This window comes from Neofelis nebulosa, chromosome 1 (assembly GCF_028018385.1).
Source record: "Neofelis nebulosa isolate mNeoNeb1 chromosome 1, mNeoNeb1.pri, whole genome shotgun sequence".
Taxonomy (NCBI): Eukaryota; Metazoa; Chordata; class Mammalia; order Carnivora; family Felidae; genus Neofelis; species Neofelis nebulosa.
In genome coordinates, this window is record NC_080782.1 from 150,165,173 (window position 1) to 150,184,464 (window position 19,292).

At 43.9% G+C, this 19,292-nt stretch overlaps 2 protein-coding genes across 4 annotated transcripts in view; both read right to left on the reverse strand.

Annotated features, from left to right (window-relative positions):
- The window catches only part of RNF130 (ring finger protein 130), a 146,194-nt gene that overhangs the window by 46,241 nt on the left and 80,661 nt on the right, over positions 1-19,292 (reverse strand). For all 3 annotated transcript variants that reach the window (XM_058739678.1, XM_058739688.1, XM_058739668.1), the window contains exons 4-6: positions 10,256-10,327; positions 8,355-8,437; positions 861-957 (exon numbers count right to left, since the gene is read on the reverse strand). In XM_058739678.1, the coding sequence (XP_058595661.1) occupies positions 861-957; positions 8,355-8,437; positions 10,256-10,327 (252 nt within the window). The remainder of the gene's footprint in view (positions 1-860; positions 958-8,354; positions 8,438-10,255; positions 10,328-19,292) is intronic.
- LOC131517506 (ATP synthase F(0) complex subunit B1, mitochondrial-like) lies at positions 14,198-15,259 on the reverse strand. The gene has a single exon (XM_058739697.1). The coding sequence runs from the start codon at positions 15,236-15,238 to the stop codon at positions 14,468-14,470; it is 771 nt and encodes a 256-aa protein (XP_058595680.1). The 5' UTR covers positions 15,239-15,259; the 3' UTR covers positions 14,198-14,467.

A 19,292-nucleotide genomic window follows, 5' to 3' on the forward strand; every position in this document is an offset into this window, starting at 1 on the left:
GTAGCCAGAGGGGCTGCTAGACACCGAACGGTGCACAGGACGAACCCCACCTGATGGAATTATGTGGTGGTGCTGAGGTAGAGGAACCCTATGTTAAACGATGTCACTGATATGATCGCTGCAGATGGCAAGATACAAGGGGTCATTACTGCCCAACGGGACTGTTAAGCTGTCATCTGATACCGTATTTTGAATACGACTGCTTGGATGTGCTTTGGGCTGCAAAGCTACCATGAGGAATTCTTTCAGTGGGCCAAACTCAACTTTTGGTTCTGTAAGGAAATCACTCATCCACTCTTTCCTGAGGCCAGAGAGTACTTTGTTTTCCTCCAAAAAGCATTAATTGTGGACATATACTTCTCTTAAGGAAGTCTCCACGATCCTCAGTCAGTGCTGAAGTTGTCTGCACAGAACCGGACCAAAGGCCCTGCCCAGAGCCGGCACCGCCCACCACCACTACTGGCAACTGACCAAGGCACACAGGGGAGCAAAGCCAGATCCGAGGGGAAGGAATGTAAGTGATGACATGTGATGCTGAATGCAGAAAAAATTACTGCATAGTCTATATTCTAGTCCTTAAAACAAAATAGTGGAGTGCAAGAAAACCCCATCCATCTCTCCTATGGCGGTACTTTACCACAATCCAGCACCCACAGAAAAGTATGCTTGCCAGTGGACTAGCTCAGTCCTTTACCATCTCTTCTGGGACTTCCCCAAGGTGGCCTGGACTTTAAGTACTCTGGGAGAAAGGCACTGCAAGCCGGGGCTCTCTCGTGAGATGTGACCATCCCGCTTGTGCTACGTTAGGCTGCACTTGGAGAGGACACCACACAGATGCAGTAACAAAATAAGAAACATACCACAATTCCCAGGGCCTTCAAAATATTAAGTTTGCACATTGGACAGGTACAGTGTTCACTAAGCCAGGGATCCACGCAGGATTTGTGGAAAACATGCCTGGAAAAAATGGGAGACTTGTATCACAAATTACATGCTAAACAACTATTAGACCAAAAGAAATGGAATTTTTAGTCAGTTTCTCCTCCTTTTCCGACATATTGGCAAGTCCCAAGAGGCAAATGTTGGGGATGTACTAATACACGGCTGGCAGAAAATCTCCTGAATCCAATCTGGATGACGAGAACTGTAAGTAGTATTTGGCAGTTCAGTCTTTTTATTTCACCATTTGAGGAAACTTAGGATATTTATTATGAATGAAGAAGACAAACTATACTTTATTAATCAGTTATGTTTTCTGTAACAGCTAAAGTAGAAAAACGCAAACTCAAGAAGATATGAAACAAGAGTTATATGAAGTTTTCTGCAAAACTACAAATTAGTTTCATGGAACTCAGTTTAAATGTCACTTAAAACATTTTTACTTGTTTTTTAAATTAAAAATTATTTTTAAATGTTCATTTTTTGAAAGAGCAAGTGAGGGAGGTGCAGAAAGGGGGAGGGAATCCTAAGCAGGCTCTGTGCTGTCAGTGCGAGGCCCGACACAGGGCTCGATTCCACAATCTTGGGATCATGACCTGAGCTGAAACCAAGAGTCAAGATGCTTAACTGACTCAGCCACCCAGGAGCCCCTTTAATTTTTTTTTTTTTTTTTTTTTTTAGAGAGCGATGTACGCACCAGGGGAGAGGGACAGAGGGAGGGAGGGAGAGAGAGAGAGACAGATTCTCAAGCAGGCTCCATACTCAGCAAAGAGCCAGACATGGGGCTTGATCACATGACCATGGGATCATGCATGACCTGAGCCAAAATCAAGGGCTGGATGCTCAACATACTGAGGTATCCAGGTGCCCCTAAAACATTATTTAAAAAGACTTCTAAGCAATCTATGCTAAATGTATGTAAAGGCTGCAGGGTGGTTGGGAATATTCTGGGGACAACTGCACCTAAGAATTAGGTAACACTGAGTCAGAAGTTTTCAGTGGAAATGTTTTGGGGAGAGAGAAGATGGGTGATTTGCTCTTGCTCAGGAGAGTGGAAGTCGCATCCTAGCAACTGAACCTAAGTCAGTTGTGGAGAGTTTAGCATTCTTAGAAAAGGGACGTTGCACCTTTTGGAAGTGAGAGAAGACTTTGAGGGAGCTGTGGAAATCATTTCTCAAGTTCAAGTACTCCCCATGGCAGCTCTCAGAGGTTGAAATGAAGCCACACAGAAGCCCCAGAGTCCTGGCCAAACAGGGAAAGAGGCAGATACTGGGACCCATATTCAAGCACCTTTGGAGTAACTATACGTGGAGTCTTGGGATAAAAGAAATGTTAAGAAAGATATCAAATTGAAACATGGTATGCCTTTAAAACTTTGTCAATTTATAATTTATATGTGGCTTATAGTTATATATAGCTGTTCAAAAAATTGCAGTTTTGATAAAAAAAAAAAGAGGTCTAAAGAACTCACTGCTTTAACTGGGATTTGGAAGAAACATTCATATCTACAGCTTCAATATGAACAACACGTGTGTGCCCACCTGCTGCCACTTGGTGACCGTGCACTCAATTACTTTGGGTAAGAATAATGATCATGAAGTCTGAATTTATCCATCTCGTGGGAAGCCTGTAGATAAAGCAATGAACTAGAACCTCATCATCCCTGGAGGCTTTTATTTAAACCTGCAGGTTTCTACTAAAGGGGTTAAAGTCACCAAACCATAGGGGAGCTTGAAATTCATTTACAACACACAAGGCCTTGTCATGTCTGCTTCTTGTTCCTTTTATTCTCATATGAGAATGCTCCAAGAGTGCTCCCACCCACAGGGCCCCCCCTGGGCGGGTGTTTTAAGAGCTGGTATTTGCTGTAGTCTGGCAGAGACTAGAACAAGGGTTCTAATCTTTCTGGGGATTCAGATCCCTTCAGGTTGGCTAAGTGACAGATCCTCCCCCTTACAAGGGTACATCTGCCTAACTCCTGGCCTACAGACCTCTGAGGATTTGGTTAGCATTGGGTAGAGGTGGGTGGCTGGGAGAGGTGCTTGAGGCCAGTTCTGTGATGGACTTTGGGCAGTTGGCAGGTGACAGGAGAGCTGAGGTTGTGTGACCTCTGTGGGGGGAGGGCGCTGACTTTAGCCAGCTGTTTGTGGGGACCTTGGTTTCAGCAAGCAGCAGAGGCCTGGGGGCAAATGGTGGTTTGCTCTCCCTCTTCCCTGTCACCTCCCTGTCACCTTTTTCTTAACCTACTGTCACCCCCCTTCTTTCCGGTTTTCTTAACCTACTGCCTTTCTTTTTTATTACTGGTTGTTCAGAAAGAATAAAATGTTATAATCCCATATTTAATTTTTAAGGCTCCATGAGCTGAGTATTCTCTGCTTATCTGTTCCTTTAGTTATAAGTGCATTTTATTATGCATTTTTTTTCTTATGTTGGACCTTATAGGTTTGTTGATGCAAAAGAAAGTGTCTCTCCAGCCCCCCTTGGGTACTGTAATGGACAACAAAGACTAACTGGGTCTTCAGGGACAAACTGAGAATGTCTCCCTTTCCTAGCTAACTCAAAATCCGAAAAAAAAATTTTTTTTCTTAAAACAAACAAAAAAACTTTTCCTTTTGACTATGTGTCTAACCCATGGCTCTCCTACTCTTGACCCCCACCACAGTCCGCCACCTGCCCCCTCCCTCCTTTGACAGATTTCCCAACAGCTGAGTTCCTGTACCTCCCCTGGAGCGAGATGGGGAGATGGCCAGCCTGGTTCCCTCAGCATTTCCCTCTCACCTGAACACAGCCGGGCAGCTTTCCTGTTCCCCTGGGGCCCCCTGACCCAGCCCCCTTGGGGTTGCTGCTGGAATCTGACCTGTGCTCCTTCTTTCCCTCATCACCTGTGTCCTTACCCTCTTGCTTCACTGCTGCACCAAGCTCAGCCTGGTGGCCTCCCCCTTCCTCCCAGACACAGTTCTGCTGCTACAGTGTGTGGGGCCTTCCTGACTCCGCTGTGTGGCCAGCAAGCCACAGAGGTGGAGTAGGGAGGGGGGCAGGGAAGGAAGGCATGCTCTACCTTGTGAGGCTGTTTGGAGCAGTATGCAACAAACTATTGTGGAATACTTAGAAAAGCACCAATGGCATACAAAGGAAAGGTACTATTAAACATACACTCAGGCAAAGTTAATGGTAACGTTTCACATGACAGAATGAGTGAGTGGGCCTCAGGTGCTGGCATGCCCAGCACCCGTGACCTCGGACTAGCTTGCACGTGTACCACAGACGTCTCACCGGGCGGCAGCTGGGGCTAGCCAGACTTTGAGAAGCCCTTTGAGAGACTCGAGTAGTCAAAGTATACACACACAGAAGCATTCAGGACAGAGAGGTGGATAGGGACAGGGATGGAAGGCAGGTAATGGGCTGAGGAACAGGGAACCATGGGAAGGACAAGCAGATCACAACTTCAACAGAACAGTTCTTTATTCTTAGAAGAAATACCTTGGGGTACAGAATGCAGAATTTATGGAACACGAAAGGAACAAAACCAGCAGAACTGCACTGCATACGGTGTCCGCCCCGTTTCCTCCTTCCCGAACCAACACAAACTAGAGAGAGTAGAACGATGGCTGGGGGTGGGGTGAGGAGTGCACACTAAAGGGGAGTTGTTTGCACAGCTCTGCAGCCTCCTGGTGCCATGCAAGAACCTGACAAATATAAAAGGACCTGGGATTACTAAAGGTCAGAGATGAGAAGTCTCCCCCCTCGCTGGGCCTGGCAGCAGATGCTATGCAAATAGGCGCTCCTTCGAGGTGGGGCACCACAGTGATGCACCCCTCTTAGCACCCAAAGTGGCATCTCTGACACATGTTTATCCAAGCTGCGGCACTCCACTTCTGAAAAGTATTTTTAACCACTAAAACATTTTGTGGCTGACCTTTAAATCAGAGGTCTAAATAAGGCGATAGTCTCTAGGGCATGCTGGCGAACATCCTAGATGATCAGCCGTAATCAACTGACACAAGCAGGAGGCCCCAGAGCAATGCCAACCACCATCTGTTCGCAGTAAATGAACGTGACAGAGGACGAAAAGTAAAGGTCATGCACCAAAAAGCCAGCAATCCATGAGGGCACTGCTATCGATAGACAGAAAGTTCAGTCTGCAGACAGGCTGGTTAAAAATCAAGGATGGATAGAAACAAAGGCACCTAGGTTTTCTTCTTCCCTTACTCAGGTGAAGAAGGTTACAGTGAGCACAGATCCTTCTCTAAGTCTGGGGGTGAGGGGAGGGGCTGCAGGGCAGTATTTGGAGACAGATTAAGAAACTGCTGCAGGAAGTGCTTGCTTACGTCGAGATGCCAGGGATAGAAAGAACAAAACCTGGCAGGAGCAGACAGTCTACAGAGCAAGGTCCCTGAGGAAGGGAAGGGACACATCGGAACAAAGGGGGTCCTCCTCCACCCAGACAGGAGGGGACGCTGCAGGCGTGGCTGGGAGGCAGGTGCACCTGAAAGCTTGCTGTCAGGCAGCTGAGAATTTCAGTATCTAACAACCATTATTTCTTCCGTGGAGGTGATGAGGAAGCTCTCCTGCAAGAGTGAGGAACAAAGGGATGAGCTGAGGTGTTTAAAGGAGACAGAACACACTTAGAAGTGTGGCTGTGAGGAATGACAAGAGCTGACCGGGAAAGGGAAGGGCTCTAGGCAGCACCCTGGGCCCAGTTGGGGGTCTGCCTGGAGTCCCACAGGAGGCAGGGAGGTACTAGTGCCACTTGGCAATGAAAGCTCAAGGGAGATGCTCAGTCTCAAAGACCTACAGGTGAGAGAGGAAGGGCAGGGTGTCCCAGGCTGAGGGAACAGAGTAGGCAGGGGCACAGGCCAGAAGCAATTTGAAAGTACTCTAGAGGAGCCCAACGGAAACCAGAGGCTTAGACAAGATTTGAAGTGAAGATGGGTATGTGAGCGAGGTCATCCTGTAAGGTCTGTGGTTCTCAACTGCTGACATCTGTGGTTGTCACAACTGTGTGTGGGGTGCTACCGGCATCTAGTGGGTGGAGCCTGGGATCCTGCTAAATATCCCACAATGCACAGGGCAGCCTCCCCCGCCCCTCCACACCGGCCCCAAATGTCAACAGTGCCAAGGCTCGGAAACCTGGCTCCAGGTGAAAAGTTGTCAATTCTGGTCCCACAAAACGTTGCTCAATGTGCAAAGCTGATTTTTACTGTACATGAGAATTATGCTGTTGTTACCGTTTTGGTAAGGTGAATGGTTCTGCCAAGCATGTTGTGTGACACAGCTTAGAGAAAGTTACAACTTGCTGAGGCTTAAGAAGTAAGCGGTACAGACACCAACCTGCTCCAAGGCAAAAGGGGAGCTCTGATATACAGGCAGTGGGCATGTCTAGTCCAGACAAGGACCCAGCATGGAAGACAACCGACTGAGGGAGCAGTGCCCTAACTACGTGTACAAGGAAGTATTGCTAACGGTTGCCAAAATTGTAATACTCAAAAGCAGACCATGGACACAAAGGGTGAGAACCAGTTCTCTGGTGGCAGGAGCAGCCACAGGGATGGCTAAGAGCAGGCCGAGCTCTAGACTCTGATGGAGGGCATGCACTTTCAGCATTGCTCAGGCACCTATTCAAAACCACACGCCTGGGCTCCATGGTGTTTCTAAATGTTCCCCACTGATTCCAACAGAGTCAGGTCTGGAAAGCACTGAATGAAGTCAAGAAAAAGGAGGACTAAGAACAAAATGCTGGAAAAGCCAATGCTTAAGGGGGCGGGGGGCATGGGGAGCAAGTTTCTGGCGTAATCCATCTTTGGCCAAAGCTCCCCTGAGGAAGACACCCTCTCATCAGTAATAACCATGAATGGCTTTAGAGGCCTTTTGTGCTTACGTCCAGATGGTTCCTCTGGAGGAGGGACCCTGGCCTGAAATATGAAGATGGAATTTGGCTTCTTCCTGGTGATTCTAGTGTCAGAAGAAATCTGTGCATGTAAAAACATTTTTAAAAAGCAGCTGAGAGATGATAATGTTTTAGAATGTACCTACTAATCTTTTTCCTGGTTTGTACTTGGATGGGTCTTTCCTTCAGCCTCACGTGACCAACGATGACAGGTGAAGGAAATCTAATTATAAAATTACAAAATTTAGTTTTCTATAGGACAGTTTTGTAGATTATCCTTTGTATGTAAACTAGACTGACCTGACTTCCAGACTCTGGTTTTCTGTTTCAGCATATGGAATTATTCTTGAGTTTAGGATTAAAAAAAAAAAACAAACCCAGAGATCTTTCTGGGTTCAAAATAGCCTCATGGAGACAAATACTGACATTTATCCTATTTGCTCCCATGTTCCGTGTTATTAGAAGGTCAGGGTCAAGTAGCGTGTGTTTTAAGAGAAGGGAGAAGGAAGAGGAAAAGTCCTCGATTTTCAGCGATTTCATATTTTTCCAATCAACACTCAGAATTGTGCGTCTTACTGTTTCACAATCCCTAGCTTGAGATGGCGCCGTGGCAAAAATCAACATGCTTCCAAAGATCATCTGCTCTTTTTAGAGAGTGCCACAATACAGGTGAAGACCCTCTTTCTGGAGGGAGGTATGTGGCCCCAGGTGTGGAGTGCCAACATTCAAGGCTGACCTTTACTTGGACTCTGCCATTTCTGGATTGTGTGGCCTTGGCATCCACTAGGAGTGTCACTGTCCTTCACTGTATGATGGGGAGAAAAGCACTGACCCTCTCCCAGGACAGCAAATTCTGAGAGCACAGAGCAGAGTGACTGGCCTGGAGCAGGCACACAGCACCCAGCAGTCCCCCACTGCTTGGGGGAAGCATCCGTCCAAGCCCCAGAGTTCTGGTTTCCACCGCCAAGTGAGCATCACTGAGCCTTCATCGGAGGGCCTAGTGATGTGCTCACATTTAATAGGGAGAGGAACTAGTGGCTGGTTTTGAAACCCATAAAAGTCACAGAGTTAAAAATTCTTGACCTTGGGGCACCTGGGTGCTCAGTGGGTTAAGGGTCTGGCTCTTTGTTTCAGCTTACATCATGATCTCACTTTTGTGCGTTTGAGTCCCGTGTTAGGCTCTGTGCTGGCTGCGTGGAGCCTGCTTGGGATTCTCTCTCTCACCCTCTCTGCTCCTCCCCGACTTGCACTGTCTCTGTCTCTCTCAAAATAAACAGACTTAAAAACATACTTTAAAAATTCTTGACCTTAATGCTCTTAGGCTATGATGTGTCCAGATGTTTTTTCCCCTTGTGTTTCTCAAGGCAGAGAAGTCCGTGCAGTCTGTGCTGAGGCAGCACGGCCTGCTGCCGGCCACAAGAGCCATGGGTAAGGTGGCTCTCAAAAGCCAGTAGGATAACCACTCTGAAAGGGACACATGCAAACCATGTTAGGATTAGTCCTTTTTAAGCCAAGAAACCTGACATACTTGCAGGGGAGAATCCGGACAACATCATTCTGCTTATAGCTCTCAATGCAGACTGCGCAGTGATCAAAGTCTGGGTCTGTTTCCTGCAATGAAAAGCACAGGCACAAAAGTCACATGCTAAAACTAAAGATACACCTAAATAGAGGAGATACAATCCCGCTAAGAACTCTCCTGTGGCAACTATGGTAAGCAAGTGATTATGAAAAGTTATGAACAATTTTAATGTGTTTTCATTTGCTTACCTGTATTGACCCAAATTGCATCTAAACCACTCTACTTTGTTTTTAAACTATGTTGTAACAGTTAATACTACTTCTGTTTGTGAAGTGTCTCAGAAGTCAAAAAAACAAGATTCAAATCCACTATTACCTTGGACCATCCTCTCACCCCCCCTCCTCCCACTGCTGCAGCACTGTTCTGGTCCAGGTCACTGCACACCTTCCACAATGTGCATCTTCATCAGAAGGGTCGTGTGACCACATGTCTAAGTACAGGCAGAAAGGACAGTGAGCCCCCAAAAGACAAAGCCCCAAGGACGGGAGCTGGTCACAGATTTGGGGTAGAGCATGGTCATGGCCCAACTCATTACTGGGTCTTTATCAAGGGTCAGGAAGAGTCAGCCAGGTGTCTGGTCATGAGGTTAACTGGCTTCCTTCCTCATCTGTGCTGGAAAATGGATTCCCCTGAGTTAGCATTTCCAGGAGCCCAAGCCAGGAAGGGTGAGACTGTTTGCTGTGTCGTGGCCACTTGGACTGAAACTCAGTGGGACAACACTTGGTAGGTCTAGGAGGTACAAACTAGGAAGAGGTGTTGTTCTGAATAAGGAAAGATTGTTTTGTGTTAGCCTGAAGGACACAGTAGGGATGGACAGGCTACACCAGCTCCAGGGAATTTTAGATTAATGTGGCTGCTGGGCCAAGAAAGCATTCATAGGGGTGACCACTCCTCTGGGGTTGGAGGGCAGCTGTTTTGATGCTGCTGTTATTTTCTGCAATGAAAAACTGGATATGGTGATGTCAAGGTGGTGGGAATAAAAATGAGTGAGGTCCAGAAAGTAGTGAAACTAAGGAGGATGGAAACTCATCTGAAATTATCCTCCCAGAGCTGTTTGTTAAAATGTGCCAGGGGGTAGGGCAGAAAACAGTTTGGGATTTATGCCTTTAGAGATGCAACTTTTTCATTTTAGATAACTGAGTACATTGGATGTAGGGTCTAACACCAAGTTGCTACTTTGTCCTTATAGAGCAGAAGCGGGCTCCACGGAACTGGAGACCTGACTGGGGAATTGTGGTCAGCGGCTCTCAGCCACAGCCTCAGTCACTGCTTTTCTCATTCAGTCCCCAAGCCGAGGGCTCAACCCTGACACACTGTGGTCTTCCTTCCACCAGTCTAGCCTGCCATACAGAAAGCACCTTGCGAATGACACTCCTTCGAGATGTGGGCCTCCAGCTCTCTGTTTAACTGGTGAAGGGCTAAGCAAAGGAGGTGTGGCCAGGTTTCAGGAAGCATAGGGAGGAGAATGTTTATTCTTGGCCACTGAGTGTACCGACGGACCCATTAATTAGCATTCTTCCTGAAAGTATCCCTGGTTGCGGCCGGAGAAAGCTCCGTGGAACACCACAGCTGGGGTAACTAACTGTAAGTAGACCAAGGAAGCTGATAATGGCAGGAGCACCGAAAAGTCCAGGAAAGTCGAAAACAGCATGAAGGGCCTTCAAAGGAGGCATGCTAAGTGTAAGAATTCAAGGGGAGGTTAGTTTAAAATAAAGCAGGGGTTTACCTGGAGAAAAGGAATCACCTAACAAACGAGACACAGATGATTAGGATGTATTCTCTCCCACCAATCGAAAGCAAAACTACTTTATTATTTTTACAGTATTAAGGTTATTTCACTACTATACCTTGTCACCCTTTTTTACTGTTCTTGTTGTCAATTTGCTGATGGCTTTCTTAGCGGCATCTCCAAGACGACGCTATGAAAATTACAAAGAGAAACAGACTTTAAATGCAAGATCTCTGGATAAGGTGTTTTTTTTTTTTTTTTTTTTAAGATTTTATTTATTTTGAGTGTCTGGGGCACCGGGGTGGTTCAGTCAGTTAAGCTTCCGACTTAGTTCAGGTCATGATCTCACAATTTGTGGGTTCAAACCCTGCGTCAGGCTCTGTGCTAACAGCTCAGAGACTGGAGCCTGCTTCAGATTCTGTCTCCCCCGCTCCCCCCGCCACCAGCCCCCTGCCCCACCCCAGTCCCTCTCCTGCCTGTACTGTCTCTCAAAAATGAATAAATGTTAAAAAAAATACATATATTTTTCAGAGTGTGCAAGTGGGGCAAGGGCAGAGAGAGAGAGGGACAGAGGATCTGAAGCAGGCTCTGCACTGTCAGCATGGAACCTGATGTGGGGCTTGAACTCATGAACCGCGAGACTGACCTGAGCCGAAGTTGGACACTCAACCAACTGAGCCACTCAGGCGCCCCTTTGGATTACGTTCTTGATTTTAAAATAATTAAATATACAGTCCCTGTTATCTTACAACATTCTCCATGTCATATCATAGGAAATGGATTCTAAAAAAGCAGTTAAAAAAATGTAAAAAACTGGCATTTTCCTCACAGATTCAGCATCCTGAATTGAATTAATGAATTATTCTGGTTGAATAATGAAAAAAGTGTGTAATAATGAAAAAAACCAGGTGTCCTACTCACTACTGTATTCTATATTTAATAAACCTTTGCAATATTACAGCATTATTGAAATCTACTTCTTGGACAGGTCAGAGCACTACTACTGTTCTAACAGCTTTCCTATTCAGCTTCAAGGACAATTAGATGTATACATAAGCTGTCTTAGTAAAAGGAACCTCTGATGCGCCCGAAAATGCTTATCACGTTGTCAGGCATGGTGGAAGAGAGGTGGTCACGGGCTCTCCTTCTGTCTCTGCTACTACAATGTTCCATGATCTTAGGAAGGTGTGTTTATCTTTCCAGGGTTGGGTTGTCTGAACAGGTTAAGTTACGGAATCTCAAAGGCTGGATTTATCCAACATTTTGCCAGACGCTGCTAGCCCTGCTAGATACCAAGACCTACAGGTGGAAAGACCGTGCACTCCTAATCTTGAAAAGTTAACCGAACTGAGGAACAGACCAGTCAACACATTTTAACTGAATGTTGTACAGCAGGGCATGCCCGAGTAGGGAGGCAGCACAAAGGGGGGCGGGGTGGGGGGCAGCCTAACGCAGGTGGGTGGGACAGGGCAGGGGAGGCAGGTCAGGGAAGGGCTTGAGGACAGGATGCCTGAGCTGAGACTTGGAACACTCATGGGAAGGAATTTGATAAGAAAAAGCACAGGGGTAGGAGGGGGGACTCCTAGACAAAGGAATGATCTAATAAAGAGGTGTGAAATACAGGAAGGTGAAGGAAATTATCATTTGCTATGACTAGGAGGAGCATATATTTTATTGTGCAAATGAGAATGTTTTGAGAGTCAGAGGGCCCTACCAATAATCACCTGGGGATAGGAAGTACAGACAGGCACACGGGGATACATGGCCAGTACACACAAGCAAATCCTGAACTGTGGGAAGAGGCAGATGCTGAGGCTGAAGGAGGTTGGTGGGGGCTAGAAGAGAGGACCCTGATTTTATATCCGGAGGATTACAAAAAAAATATTAGAAACATAAAAAATTTAGGGAGATTTAAAAAAAACACACAAAAGAATTCAATGAACCATATGTATTGTGTATCTACATGTAGCTTCAATGATCAATATTTTACCTATATTTTTCATCTGTCCCCTCCTCTTTACTGTGCTAGGGGACTTCAAAGCCTATCACAAGCATGGTACCATTTCCCCCACAACATCTTCACTCTGTCTGACAGGACTTTCGTTTGGTGCCACTGTCTTACCTAACAAAATTAACACTAATTAATCAACATTATCAAATACTCAGACCTTACTACAATATCCCCAGTTGTTTCCAGGATGTCTTTATATAGTTGGCTTGTCTGACTCGGAATACAAAGTCCAAACATTGCATCTGGTTGCTGTTCCCCTCAAGTCTTTCCTAATCTGTATCATGTATGTATCTTTAGCCTTATGGAAACAGAACTGACTTAAACTGCATGTTTAATGTTTATTAATTTTTGAAAGACACAGAGAGTGCGAGCTGGGGAGGGCCAGAGAGAGAGGGAGACACAATCTGAAGCAAGCTCTAGGCTCTGAGCTGTCAGCACAGAACCCAACGCGGGGCTCAAACCCACGAACTGAGAGATCATGACCTGAGCCAATGTCAGACGCTTAACCAAGCCACTCAGGCGCCCTAAACTGCATGTTTAAAGTGTACAATTTGAGGTTTTGACATGGCCCTTGAAAGCATCACTACCGTCAAGACAGCATCCCTCATCCCCCAATTTCTTTGTGCCTCTTCCTAATCCCTTCTTCCTGCCACCATTCCACCCATCCACTTTTTGCTTTTTTCAGAGTTTTACACAAACACAATACAGTATTATAGCATGTACTATTCTGCACGAAGTTTCTTTTACTAGGCATAATTATCTTAAGACTAAGCCGTGATGTTGAGGCACCTGGGTGGCTCAGTCATTTAAGCATCTGACTCTTGGTTTTGGCTCAGGTTATGATCTCACAGTTTGTGAGTGCAAGCCCCACAGTGGGCTCCATGTTGATAGTGCAGAGCCGGCTTGGGATTCTCTCTCCACCACCCTCTCAGCCCCTCCCTGACTTGTTTGCAAGTGCACGCACTCTCAAAAATAAATAACAAATTAATGCATATTGTTGCATGCATCAATAGTTCATTGCTTTCTTAGGCCATGAAGTATCCCACTACACGGATTATACCACCATGTATTTATTTTTTTACCTGTTGATGGAACTTTTGTATTGTTTCCCAGCTTTTGGCTTCAATGAACAAAGCTGAAAACCACTTTATTTACTTGTACAAATCTTTGTAAAGACCTGTGCTTTCTTTTTTTTTTTTTTTTAATTTTTTTTAACGTTTATTTATTTTTGAGACAGAGAGAGACAGAGCATGAGCGGGGGAGGGTCAGAGAGAGAGGGAGACACAGAATCAGAAGCAGGCTCCAGACTCTGAGCTGTCAGCACAGAGCCCGATGCGGGGCTCGAACTCACGGACTGTGAGATCATGACCTGAGCTGAAGTCGGACGCTTAACCGACCGAGCCACCCAGGCGCCCCAAGACCTGTGCTTTCTTGTCTCTGGGGTAAATACTTACAAAGGAGGGAAGACCAGCTAGTATGGTGGGTGTGTTTGGCTTTTCAAGAGGCTGCCAAAGTGTTTTCCAATGTGAGTGGACCATTTTATGCTTCCATAAGTTGTGTATGAAAATCCCGGTTCCTCCACATCCTCACCAACACTTGGTATGGCCAGTCTTTTGCATTTGATTGTGATCACTCTAAGAGGTGTGTAGTGGTTATCTCAATGTGGTTTAAATTTGCATTTCCCGGGGCGCCTGGGTGGCTCAGTCGGTTAAGCGGCCAACTTCGGCTCAGGTCATGATCTCTCGGTCCGTGAGTTCGAGCCCCGCGTCGGGCTCTGTGCTGACAGCTCAGAGCCTGGAGCCTGTTTCGGATTCTGTGTCTCCCTCTCTCTGACCCTCCCCTGTTCATGCTCTGTCTCTGTCTCAAAAATAAATAAACGTTAAAAAAAAAAAATTTAAATTTGCATTTCCCTAAGACTAATGGCAGAGAGTATCTTTTCAGGTACCTCTTGCCATGTGCATATCTTCTCTGGTGAAGCGTCTGAATCTTTTGCCCATTTTTCTACTGAGTTGCTCTCTTATTGACTTGAGAGAGTATTTTGCATATTCTTTTTTTTTTTTTCTTTAGTCAGGCAACAAATTTATTAAAAGCAAACTGCTTATTCAAAAGTGATCATGGAACAACTCAAAATACAGAGCAAGAAGGATGAAAAACATCTCACTGGCCAACAGACTGTTTTCATTCTCATGTGAAATTCAAACTTCACTCTTGGGAAAGGTTAAGTGTAACTTCAGTAGACAGCAATACAGAAAGACTATGCCACATCGATGAGTCTCCTTGGTCAACTGCTTCTAGCTGTCTCCACAGAGATAGATGCATTTACAAAACTGGCTGTGCTTGAGCCTTCTTTGCAAGGAGCTTCAGATCTGCAATGCACTTGGCAATTGTCTCCTTCTCCTGCTGTGCAGAGATGCTCTGCACCACATGATTCTCCACCCAGTTTATCATGTGCTCTTGTTCCTTTCGACGCATCATGTTCTGCACAGAGATGTGATAGTCCAGGCGATTCTTTACCTCCTTGTATACTCTATGTAGCCGTTCCCGGTAAGTAAGTTCCAGTGCCATAGCAATGTTATTCCTCTGGACATCAAAAAGGTAATGGCGCTTTTGAACCAGTGCTTGCTGGGACTTCTCCATATCAATTGCATCCTGGATCTGCTTGATGGAAGCCTGTTTCACCTCTTCTAGTTGGGCAATTTTTTGCTCATTGAGTTTATCAGCAAATTCTCCAACAGAGGCACCATATTTTTTAACTACATAGATAAGCAATCCTATTGTTGATACGGCAGTAAAGGTCTCTGCAGTGATCACATATATTTCTTTGGACAGAAAATATAAGATAAGCCCAGTTCCAAGCACATAGGGTCCTGTTACGTCAGTTTTGGGATAAAGGAACTGGAAGAACTCCTCGGGGATCAGCCCAAAACGAACTTTTCCTCCATATTCAGGAAGAGGTGGTACAGGGGCAAGGCTTGGCTGCCCTGTGTGAAAGATCCTTGTTGCCTGCAATACCCCTGGACCGAAGAAGGCTGCGTTCTTCAGACGGGGGGCCGCTGCAGCGGCCGCAGAAAGCACCACCCGGGACAGCATAGTCAACGAGAGTCCACGTAGCCGTATTTTGCATATTCTAAACACAATTCCTTTTGTATATATCTTCTGTCACTCTGTGGCATAAGTTTCATTTTTTAAAAAACGTTTATTTATTTTTGAGAGATAGACAGAGTGCGAGCAGGGGAGGGGCAGGAAGAGAGGGAGACACAGAATCCAAAACAGGCTCTAGGCTCTGAGCTGTCAGCACAGAGTCCAACGTGGGGCTTGAACTCATGAACTGTGAGATCACAACCTGAGCCGAGAAGTCAGACACTTAACTGACTGAGCCACACAGTTGTTCCTGTGGCATAAGTTTTTAATTTTGATGGTCAGTTTATCAATTTTTCATTTGTGGACTATATTCTGGTGTCATATCTAAGCAATTTTTGTCTAAGCCAAGGTTATAAGACTTTCCCTTATTTTCTTTTCTACTAGTTTTATTGTTTTAGATTTTGTATGTAGGCCTCTGATCCATATTGAGTTAATTCTGTATATGGTGTGAGGTACTGATCATAGTGGTTTTTGTTTTTTTTTTGTTTTTTTTTTTTGCATATGCTACCCAGTTCTTCCAGCACCAATTGTTGAAAGGGCTGCTCTTTCTCCACAAAATTGCCTTTGTACATCCGGCAAAAACCACCTGCCCATAAATGTGTGGGACTGTGTCTGAACACTATTTTGTATCATGTATCTATCATTAAATATCACAATCATTAATTTCTTGTAGTGCTTTGTAAGAACAAATCTGAAATCACGTGGTGTTACACCTCCAACTTCTTTTCCAACTTCCTTTTGGTTGTTCTTGACCCAGGGCACTCCCATAAGAATTTTAGGTTAAGCTTGTCAATTTCTATAAAAAAAGTTATTTGGGATTTACATTATGATTGACTGCACTTTGTCAATTATGATTGACTGTGAATGCACAGATCAATATGGAAAGAAGTGACATCTTAATAGTATTGAGTCTTCCCTTGAACAATGTATCTCTCTCCACCTACTTAGTTCTTATTTAATTTCTCTCAGCAATATTTTATAGTATTCCCTGTACAGGTCTTGCACATATTTTGTCAGATCTCTAATAATTTCCTATTGATTCTATTTTGTTTAATGCTAATGAAAATTGTACTTAAAAAATTCAATTCTCGGGGCGCCTGGGTGGCGCAGTCGGTTACGCGTCCGACTTCAGCCAGGTCACGATCTCGCGGTCCGTGAGTTCGAGCCCCGCGTCAGGCTCTGGGCTGATGGCTCGGAGCCTGGAGCCTGTTTCCGATTCTGTGTCTCCCTCTCTCTCTGCCCCTCCCCCGTTCATGCTCTGTCTCTCTCTGTCCCAAAAATAAATAAAAAACGTTGAAAAAAAAAATTAAAAAAAAAAAAATTCAATTCTCATTTACTGCTTGTAGAGAAATAAAGTTGATTTTTGTATATTGATATTGTATCTCTCAACCTTGCTAACACCCATTTATTAGTTCCAGAAACCTTTTTACAGACTCTATCAAATTTTTTACATAGACACTAATGTCCTTTGTGAATGAAGACGGCTTTACTTATTCATTTTTAATTTTTTTAATGTTTATTTTTGAGAGAGAGAGAGATTGAGCAGGGGAAGGGCAGAAAGAGAGAGGGGGAGACAGAATCTGAAGCAGGCTCCAGGGTCTGAGTTGTCAGCACAGAGCCCAACATGGGGCTTGAACTCATGAACTGTGAGATCACGACCTGAGCCGAAGTCGGATGCTTAACCGACTGAGCTAGCCAGGTGCCCCTACTTTTCATTTCTAATACGGGTACCTTTTATTTCTTTTCTTTATTCCTTGCTGTACTGGTTAGAACTTCTGGTACAATGTGGAAATAAAAGTCATCAGAGCACAAATCTTTCTATTGTTCCTAATCTTAAAAAGCATTTGATCTTTCATCATTTAGTACGATGGTATAGCTGCTAGTTTTCTTTGGATGCCCTCACCAGTTTAAGAAGTTACCTTTAATGCCCCGTTTGCAAAAAGTTTTATAATTGGGAAGAGATGTTTGATTTTGGCAAATGTATTTTCCTCCATCTACTGAAACATATGGTTTTCTTTTATTCTTTTATTTATTTGTTAAAATGGTAAATTACATTGGTTAATTTCTTAATGTTAAAACAGCCTTGCATTCTTGGGATCAATACCACCTGGTCATGATGAATTATCCTGTTTACCCATTATTGGGTATGATTTGCTAAAATTTCTTTAGAATTTTTACATTTTTGTTCAAGAGGGATTCTGGTCTGTAGTTTTCTGTTTTGTAATGTGTTTATCTTGTTTTGGTATCAGGAAGATGCTGGCTATATTTAAAATATGGAGGTATTCCTGCCTTTTCAATTTTCTAGAGTTTATATATTTCTTCCTTAAATGTTTGACAGAACTTACCAGAAACCACCTGCCTGGAGATTTTTTTTTTTAAGGTTTTAATCGCACTTTTTTTAAAGGTTGTAAGTGCACAAGTGCACTTTCCTGATAGACACAGGGCTATTTATCTTTTTATCTCGCATGTACTCTGGTCATTAGTGTCTTTCATGCAATTTGTCCATTTCATAGAAGTTGTCAAATGTATTGCCATAGAAATATTCATAACATTCACTGGTTATCCTTGTAATCTGTAGTGATGTCACTGCTCTCATTTTTGATATTGCTAATTTGTGCCTTCTCTCTTTTACTCCTGATCAATTTGGCCAGAGGCTTATCAATTTTATTGATTTTCTCTTAGAGCCATTATTTTCTGTTTTCTAATTCACTGACTGCTGCTCTGATCTTTTGTTACTTCCTTTCTTCTGCTTACTTTGGATTTAATTTGCTCCTTTCCCCCCAGTTGTTTTTTTTAAATTTTTAAAAGTTTATTTATTTTGAGAGAGACAGAGACAGCATGAGTTGGGGAGAGGCAGAGAGAAGAGGAGACAGAGAATCCCAAGCAAGCCCCATGCTGCCAGTGCAGAGCCCAACGTGGGGCTTAAACTGTGAGATCATGATCTGAGCTGAAACCAAGATGCTTAACTGACAGCCACTCAGGTGCCCCTCCCCGTTTCTTAAGGCATCAGCTGAGAATATTAATTTCAGAACTTTCGTTTTTTCTAATATAAAGCACAGCTTTAGTGGAACTTTCAAAATTCTGATATTCTGCATTTTCATTTTCATTCAGTTCAAATGATTCTCGAATTTCCCTTTTATCTTTATCTCATGGGTTATTTAAAAGTAAGTTAGTTTCTAAATATTTGAGTTTTTCAAAGATTTTTCTGTTATTGATGTCTTCATTTAATTCCAAGTGGTCGGAGAGCATATTTTGTTGGACTCGAATCCTGTTAAATCTATTGAGACTTGTTTTATGGCTTAGAGTACACGTCAAAAGAATGTGTATTTTGCTTTTGTCGGATGGATTGTTCTTTAAATGTCAACCAGGCTGAATTAGTTATGTTTAAATCTTTTATATGCTCACTGATTTTCTATCCACTTGTTCCTTCAATTACTGAGGGAGGGGTGCTGAAATCTTGGACTATAACTGCAGGTCTGTCTACTTCTCACTGCAGCATCCTGTTAGTTTTCACTCCATGTTATTCTGAAGCTTTCTCAGTAGGAGCACCAGTGTTTGGGGGCCATGTCTTCTTACCAATCGACTGATTTATGATTAAGAAGTGACTTTTATCCCTGGCAGTAGCTTTGCTCTGAAATACTAATCTACTTTATCTTGATTTGTGATCTGTGTTTTTCATTCTTTTGACCTATTTGTATTTTTATATTTGAAGTAGGTTACTTGTAGGCATCATATGGTTAGGTCCTACTTTTTTTTTATCCAATCTGTTAATCTCTGCTTTTAATGGAGATGTTTAGACCACATACGTTTAATGTGATTATTGATATGGTTATGATTAAGTCCATCATCTTGGTATTTCTTTTGTCCCATCTATTCTTTATTCCTTTTTTCAGTCTTCTTTTGGATCGAGTATACTTTTCTTTTTGAAAATTGAGTTAAAATGTATATAACATAGGGGTGCCTGGGTGGCTCACTTGGTTAAGTGTCTGACTGTTGGTTTTGG